The sequence below is a fragment of the Lytechinus variegatus genome, chromosome 12 (assembly GCF_018143015.1).
Source record: "Lytechinus variegatus isolate NC3 chromosome 12, Lvar_3.0, whole genome shotgun sequence".
NCBI classification, from domain to species: Eukaryota; Metazoa; Echinodermata; class Echinoidea; order Temnopleuroida; family Toxopneustidae; genus Lytechinus; species Lytechinus variegatus.
The window spans coordinates 7,627,154-7,635,802 of NC_054751.1; the positions used below are offsets into that span (position 1 = coordinate 7,627,154).

At 38.0% G+C, this 8,649-nt stretch overlaps 1 protein-coding gene across 1 annotated transcript; it reads right to left on the reverse strand.

Annotated features, from left to right (window-relative positions):
• Nucleotides 1-1,521: 1,521 nt before the first annotated feature.
• LOC121425656 lies at nt 1,522-3,612 on the reverse strand. Its single transcript, XM_041621800.1, has 2 exons — nt 2,496-3,612; nt 1,522-2,019 (listed from the first exon to the last, which is right to left on the reverse strand). The coding sequence occupies exons 1-2, from the start codon at nt 3,436-3,438 to the stop codon at nt 1,874-1,876; spliced, it is 1,089 nt and encodes a 362-aa protein (XP_041477734.1). The 5' UTR covers nt 3,439-3,612; the 3' UTR covers nt 1,522-1,873.
• Nucleotides 3,613-8,649: the final 5,037 nt, after the last annotated feature.

Below are 8,649 nucleotides of genomic sequence, written 5' to 3' on the forward strand. Positions count from 1 at the left end.
GTTTAGATATCGCTGATCATATTCTCCTCGTTTCGACGCACTCAAACTGGATTTGCTTATAATATTTATATTATGTGAATAAATTGGCAGTTGTTTCTAAAGCAAATGCCCTTTTCCTTGGACCTCATGTTGGTAAAGGCGTCATGTATCATTATAGCTAATCATTTAGATACATATATATATTGATTTTCTCTTGAACATATTCCTCATGAAACTGATAACGATTATCCATGTTTACGTCATTGAATAACCAATTGAAATTGTCCCCTCATCCCCTCGATTCTGAATTTTGTACATTAACCGATGACGAAAATCTCGCGATATTCGCCGCTCCCGGCAATCTGCAAATTCGGTGACGAAGTTGACAGGGTGACTCTACAGTGGGTATAAAAAACAGGACAGTTTTGAAAAATCTTTGAAAAAATTTTCAAATTATGATATCTATATTTTGATGTTAAAATATGTTTTGAAATCTTATCGTCGAAATGTCATTAGAAAAATTGTTCATGCTTGAGCAAACACGGAATATTTTTGTCGGGGGTACAAAAAGAGGCTTGCGCCAAAATGGGAGAATATGAGTATTAAGATGATCAGACTTCTTGCTAATCAGCAGACTTCCTCTTAACCTTTTCATTATCTTTGCCGTATTTTTTTAAAGTATGCTGTCATATTTTATTTATTAATTTAATTAATTTACTTAATTGAATTATTATTGTTTATTCAACTTTTTCCATTGAATTTTCCTTCATAAGTAAAAAAAAAAAACTTTTTGTCAACCCATGCAAGAAGATTTGCATTATTAATTGCGAAAACTTTTAATTATTCAATGCGAAACAAATTATGTTATGGTACCTTCAAAAGACAATCCATTTTTCAAGGGGTTATTGATTCCTTGACCAAGTTTAATTATGTGCTTAACAGGGTAACCAGGAAATGATTCATATCTTTCAATGGCAATTGTGTATTGAGTCAATTTCGAAGGAGCTAGATATGGCAGATTGGGAAAAATGTATTAAAAAGTTGTGGGCGAGCGAGGCGAGCAAGCAAAAATTTTCACTTTTTTATTACACTATCCAATTTTATGACAGATTTTGACATAATATTCAGAAAATAATATATATTTATATATATTATTTTTCACTTTCTATCTTTCCTTTTATTTCCTTTCCACTTTTTTCTTGGTCATGATTTTTTCATTTGTGGGGGGCATCTACGAGCCCCCGCCCATCTGTATGGCATTGTTTAAAGGCACCCTAAATTTTGTAGCACACAATGAAATGATTCAACGAAAAATAAACACGCTCTCCATACTCCGGTTAAAAATAAGAAAAATTGTTTGTTTTTTTTTTGCTTACAGAAGGAATGTTCAAAGCTAAAAGGGAACATATAAAAAAGAAACAACTCAATCATATAAAAAAGATTTGAAAATGAATTTTGACCGCATTATTGGAAAATTATGGCAAAGATAATGAAAAGGTTGAGAGGATGTCTGCTGATTAGTAAGAAGTCCGATCATCATATTTTTTCATTTTGTGCCATTTTGGCGCAAGCCTACTTTTTACACCCAGACAAAAACATTCCGTGTTCGCTCACGCATGAACAAAACCAAGTCCCGATTATTTATATTTCAGGAAGTACATGTACGAAGAGCCGTACATTTTTCACGTTTATATGCCCACTCATATTTTTGCTTATAGCACCTTAGGGCTCCTATATAGTCACTGATCTTGGTCCCGTAACACTATTTAACTTTAGTGATTGATTGCAGTGTTAAATTATAGCTTGATTGCATTCATCATTGTGAGCGATCAAGCGAACAAGTCAACAATACGATCAGTCCCGGCGCTTTGTGTTAACGGACGGTTTCATGACGTCACTTGTTCCCTTCCGTGGTGATCCTCGGTGAATGAGTTCTCAATAAGATAACGGTGGTGATCAAGATTACCAAAGAAACAATGTGAAGAACACCGATGAACATGAAGACCTTGGTGTAGGACTGAGTAATGTCGAACAGAAATCCTGATGGAGGAAGAGAAAAAGATGAACAACAATGTAATTCGATAAATACCATCGGTACATGTTGAGTCAATCATCTTCTACTACCAATCGATCACGTATTTGATATCACATGCCATAAACACTGCTAAAGACACATAGTACCATATTAATCGTAATCATGTAATCACATTGTGCTGCACTCAACAGCACAAAATGGATACCTGGCAGGAATTTATTCCTTGAAATGGATGTGCGCTGTAGAAGACTTTCCAGGCTAATTCCAGGGTAACAATACTCGAAGCCCTATCTACATGTAAGCACACAGAGACGTTAGATTTAAACGTGATATGCTTTTCTACAAGAACTGATAGTTATTGTACTAGCGTAGTGATGAAAATTGTCATCGTCATTCAAAGGTAACTAAGATATCAATTCAGTCAATCCCGGGAGTCCATTGCTAATGTATAAATAAAAATTAAGTAAATAAATACAAGTACCTGTCATATAACCTGCTGAAGTTGCTCCTAATCCAAAACATAAAAATACCATTGCAGAAAATCGTCTGAATTTGTCTGGGTCTAATGCAATCTTCTTTACCACGGCAAGAGGCATAGTATCTTCAGTAAAGAAACAAATGCCTTGGACGAACGCCAAACCGGCCCGAACATGATACCCTGATCCGACGAAGTCAAGGAGAAAAGTCAGGGTGCAGACAATACTGACGGGGATGTATATCAATAAAGGATCGACGTTTTTAGAAATGAGAATAATGAACACTGTTCTTCCTAAGATACCTCCAATACCTGCCAAGGAGGATAAAAATACCGCATGGGAACTGATAATTCCAAGGGATTCGGCATGGGGTACCAAGAACAGCAGCCAACCGTACAATGCGTATGAGAAGATGTAAAACGATGGCATGTTAAACAAGACCAGCCAGTCATGAAAGGTGAGACCTGTGAAACAGAACTTATACCAAGGTTCGGCATTGCCCTTCGATGTCCCTGCAGACGCCCCCATCAGTTCGTCGTTGTCTTCTTCGGTGATCAGTGGTAAGTGTTCAGTGGTCACAGCAGCATCAACGTCATCAAACGCAATCTCTGAATGATCAGATCCTGTACTGGTTGACTGATGTTTCTGAGAAGGAATATCTTCACCCCTTGATTCCAGAGCGCTGTTATTTTTCGGTCGTATAAGCTTACTTGTCATCTCGCTATCTGTTCGAGCCAGTCCCATCGTCTTAGCTTCAGGACAATGACTTTTAATTTTCTTCATAATTGGTTTACGGATTACCGCAGCACACACCATGACGTGAAAACCAATACCGGCTATGATCAGAAAACTTCCGTGGTACCCGTAAGCCTCTTCCGATCTTTCTACGATGAACGGTATGAAAGCTGCACCTGCAGTCAGACCATACAAGGAAAGCGTGTTCATCATGACAAAATTATCAGGGAAATAGTCGTTTATGATGAGCGTTGTGGGCAGAGAAATACAGGCAAAACCGGTCCCTAAAATTAAAATGGTGATAGAGAGTGGGGGATAGTAAACGACAGGTAAACTAAATAATGATAATTATTTATGTAACATTTGTGTATCACTAGCTAGAATGATTCTAATCCCTGCGTTACTCATACCATAACCCTTACGCACGGCTTACCCGATCGCCCGTTCGAGCATTCAATTTTTTTTTTCTACACGGTCACAACATTTGGTTGGAGAGTGGCAAAGTGTAGACAAATGACTTTGCCAGAAGACTGAAGTGCTGCCGTGGGTTATATTTCTGAGAGATACCTACTGAATTACCTACCTTTACATGTACGCCTATAGTATTAGGCTTAAAAAAAACAGCTTGTCAAGCTGTTTTTATTTCAATTTTTTTTAATTATGTGTTTTATTGGTATTCAAAATCACATATAATCACAAAATTGAAATTGATACTTTAGAAATGACCTAGCCTTAACATTTTTATCAGGTACTTTTCCACTATTGATTGAATGGAAAAGCATTGCTTTTATTAGGGTCCTTCCGATTTCTATTCATGAATTCATGAATTAAGAGTTTAGTTGCAAAAGGGGTTAGGTCCACTTTTGACCATTCCGAGAAAAAAAATGTTTTCTTATTCTCACTGCAATATTCTTAAGAGAAACCAAATTGTCACGATACTACCCTATCATGTGAACATAAAATTGGGAATAAAAAAAATCTACCTTTATTCATATTATTTTTTTCAAAATATTCTTTTCCAAAAAAAAATCGGTTTGGACCTAACCTTTTTTTAAAGTGATTTTTCTTTGCCGTTTTGGATTACTATTAATTAGGAATTTCTTCTTTTCTTTGATATCATCTTATAGAGCTACTAAAAATCTGTACATTGAGACCATTAAAAATTGATGAAAAATGGACCTAACCCCTTTTGCAAGTGAGCTCTTCAATTATGTATTTATTTTGATTGAGTTTTTAATGAAAAATAAATGAATTGAACTGAACTGAAAATAATAGTCAATAGACACACAGATATTTAGAACTATCTTGATCTTGCAAGTGTGAACAATGATTGAAACTGTACATCAGTTCATATCTTGTCATATCGTTTCCTATATTCTAGCTGCAATTCTATCGACATGGACTTCTAAAAAATCCTTGAAATCTCGTGTTTTACCATGTTTACCAAGAACTCGGAGTTCGCCATGGTATAATTTTCTCACTACTTATTGTCTCGCACATCAGAGGTGAAGGCGAGACATAGGGACCCTAATGTCGTCCGTCCGTCACAAATCTTATGACACATAACTCCAAAACCGTAAGTCACTTTTCAACATCTGCATGCTATTCTGCAGTCGGAGGTCTCTTGGTAAAGTCAGAGGTCATTTTCAGGTTAACGTTTAAGTTTACATGCAAGACTCTCTTATGGCACCTAACTGTGCAACCATAAGTCACTTTTCAACCAAACTTGGATGGTAGATGAACGGAGGGAACCTGCATATTATGCTGCACTTGGAGGTCACATGGTAAAGTCAAAGGTCATTTTCAGGTCAACGTTAAAGTTTCCTCGCAAGACTCTCTTATGACACATAAATTTGCAACCATAAATCACTTTTTCAAACAATCTTAACAATCTTGGATGGTAGGTGTACTTAGGGGACCTGCAGGCTATTGTGTTAGGAGGTCACTTGGTATGGTCAAAGTTAATTTTGAGGTCAACCTTAAAGTTAACGTGCAATACTCTCATGACAAGTGTTATTCAATCCCAGTCATTTCACAATGAAATTTTGATACAATTCTGTTGCATGCCCTTGCAAATCCACAAATTCGTTTGCCTTGTTTATTTGCCGGCCAGATGGATCTGGACAGGATGAGTCTCCCTGCAAGGATCAAACCTGTGGTGTCCATCAGGGACCAAGACAGGCCCTCTTCATTTTCGCCTTCTTAACGATTAACGAGTATCATGTGAGATTTACTTGAAAAAGAGACGAGCCTGCATAAGGCAACCTTCTCCCTCAGTGAATCAAAACAAACCAGAGCCCCGTCTTCCAAAGAGTTACGATTAATCCAATCGGTTGTTACTCCATAGAGCTATTAGCTCCATGGTTACTCTATGGAAATCCATCAGTGTCATAATTTTTTTTTTTTGCAGAAAATTTGCAAAATATTTTTGTAATATAATATTCAATGTAAGCTTTGCACAATTAGTCTTCGGACTACAGCATTGTATTCTGTTTTATATCTAATAAACTGATTTATTGGATTGAATTGAATTAGAATGGAATTGAACTGAATCTGTTAACAAAGGAGATCACACAAAATTGTCAAGAAATCAATGAATTTATGGATATACATACATATCTAGGCCCGAATTCACAAAGGTGGACTAAAGTTATACCCCGGGTATAACTCAGCCGTGGACTAACTTTTGCACCCGGTATGAAGTTAGTCCATGGATTAGTTAGTCCACCGTTTGTGAATAGCGCGGTGGACTAACTTTTTACCCGGGTGCTAGCTAACCCCCGACTGAATTTAACCCCGGTATAACTTTAGTCCACCTTTGTGAATACGGGTCAATAAGTTTAATTTGCTGGCTTCCCATAGTTGCGATTGATTTAATCAATCGCAAATCTTGTAAGACGGGGCCCAGTTCTTCAGACCTGGGGCCTGCTGCATAAAAAATTTTACCTAAGATAACTCTGGTAAAAACTGAAAGCTAAGGTTAGTCTGATTTCTGCAATTGACTTTAACATAGGGCAAAAACTCCGGTAAAAACAACCCGAGTTTTCTTTTATGCAGCGGGTCCATGGGGTGCTTGTCCATAAGTGTACTGGGGAGCGTTTCATGAAAGGACTTGTTGGACGTTTTATCCGACAAGTACCAGTTTATCCGACACTTACCATAGGAACAATGTGTCTCAGCCAATCAGAATCAAGGAAAGATCTGACAACTTTCCTTGATAATGGTTGGCTGAGAGTCACTGTTACCATAGTAACTGTCGGATAAAACAGTACTTGTCGGATAAAACGTCCGACAAGTCCTTTCATGAAACGCTCCCCAGATGTTTTGGCTGTCACCTTGTAATCATAGGGTAGCGCGTTCGAATCCCACCACGGCCTCGCGTCCTATGGCAAAGAATTAATCCGCCCTTCATGCCCACTTTACTGTCACTCTACACCCAGGGGTGAAATTTGTACCCGATAGGATGCGAAAGCCCATGTAGTGTGCATAGCAACCGAGTCTTATCTCTTGTTGGATTGTTCCACAGGGATAGGAGAATGGCGTACGTTGTATGCGGGTATGCTAGGATCCGACAACTCGTTTATAATAACATTTTTAACGCGATTGTTGATACGTCATCCCGATGTATTAAGCGCTACACAAAAGCGAAATATCATTATCAAAAGGACTTGCGATAAATTGTGGTCACTTTAATCTTGTAATATCATGTTATCTGTTATCTAGTACACTAAGTTCAGTAGTCACGTTTTTGGAATGTTGGGGTCATGATGATGCCAGTAAAATATTGTTAAAATATATTCATCGCCCGTGATCTCCCTTACCTGTTAATGCGAGACCCACGCCCACAACTACAACATTAGTTGAAAAAGCACATATGAGTAGGCAAGTCGCGCTGAGTATTGCTCCTCCTCCGGCGACCAGTCGATCGTTCATCCTTTCTAGTAATAGAGATGCAAGTGGAGCTGTCAAATAAAAGGAAATCGTTACCCCACGATTCGATTAGAATTTCATAACAGTTAGAATACACACTTAAAATTTAAATCTCCGAAAAGTACATGACATAATATCGATCATTTGATGGTGAATATTATACATTAGCCAGAAACAGTTATGATAGTAAGGATTTGAAATATAATCGTCGGCGGTCGTCCGAACCGTCGTATCACGCGTACGGCGGTGCAAACCCATTTCACAGAAAATCGGCTTTAAAGTTTACTATAATTTTCACACTTAGTTCTCAAGCCTTTCAACATATTCGTTGCTACAAAATACATAGTTGGAAAGAACAAGAGACGAGCTTGGTATTGGTATCTTTAATTTTACACAAATCTAAGGATACGAGAAAATATGGCAAAATAACTAAATGCTTGTAATTTCGGTTGGAGCTGCTGAGATTTTCTCTGTACGAAAACGCAATAGGGGAAAGGCCTACATTATGCTGGCGCGCGCGCCACTTGTGGCGCACCGAGCCTTGCCGAGTGGCGATTGGGAGCCGGTATCAAAAAAAAAATTAAAAAATTAAGGAAAAATTGGGGAGAAAAATATATCTATTAGCAACCTGGTAATAAGGATTTGGTGATAATTTTAATACAAAGAGAAAACAAAAACTCTTTACTTGACACTTAATTGCTAATTGTTTCCTCAAATTTTCGTCGCACGCACCACGAACCGTCCTCGTGGAATAGATACAGTGCGCTATCGCGCCTCGCGATTTCATCACGAACCGTCCTCTCTGTTACGATGCCCACTGTAGCGTAAATAATTCACTTCAAGAAAATATAAAGATACGGGATGAAACTTTGGAACCTTAACTATCGAACGAAGACACCGGAAAATAATTTGCTTTTCTTGTAGGTGCACCTTTTGCTGGTTTAAAAAAAGCTTTTCTTTAAATGCGTTTTCTGCGAAACTAACTTTCGTATCGAAGCGCGCAGAGAGGGCGGTTCGTAATGCGTGCGACGTTTTGTCTAATTCAGCACTCGATAACCCCTATTATGGAGGGAGGATCGATGGTGTTCTCTTTTTATCTATTCTATGCTGTACAAAGGTTATGTGCCACACAAGTGATTTGAAAACTCCCGTTTGTAGGATCTCTATTTCAACGGCGAGAAATTTTGCAAATTTAAAAAAAAATGACTGGGTCTGGAGAAAAGAACAAGTGGAATGCCTCTGACGGTCTCACCTGCATCACGCGGTTCAATATAGCAGCAGTGCTGACTTTGAATACTACTCTAACTCGCATAAGATGTTCAGTGATACATGGTTACTCTTATGTCCACTTTTTATGAACTAGACCAATAAACTTACAGAGATATGATGATTATTCAACAAAAAGCCCCAACATGGCCAAAGTTCATTGACCTTACATGACCTTTGACCTTGATCACATGACCTGAAACTCAAACAGGATGTTCAGTGATACTT

Bases quoted from the DNA above. Each gene is read 5' to 3' on its own strand.
- LOC121425656 (XM_041621800.1), bottom strand. From the start codon at position 3,438: ATGATGAACACGCTTTCCTTGTATGGTCTGACTGCAGGTGCAGCTTTC. The intron at 2,020-2,495 runs GTACTTGTATTT...TTCCTCCATCAG, and splicing joins TTCAGCAGGTTATATGACAG to GATTTCTGTTCGACATTACT.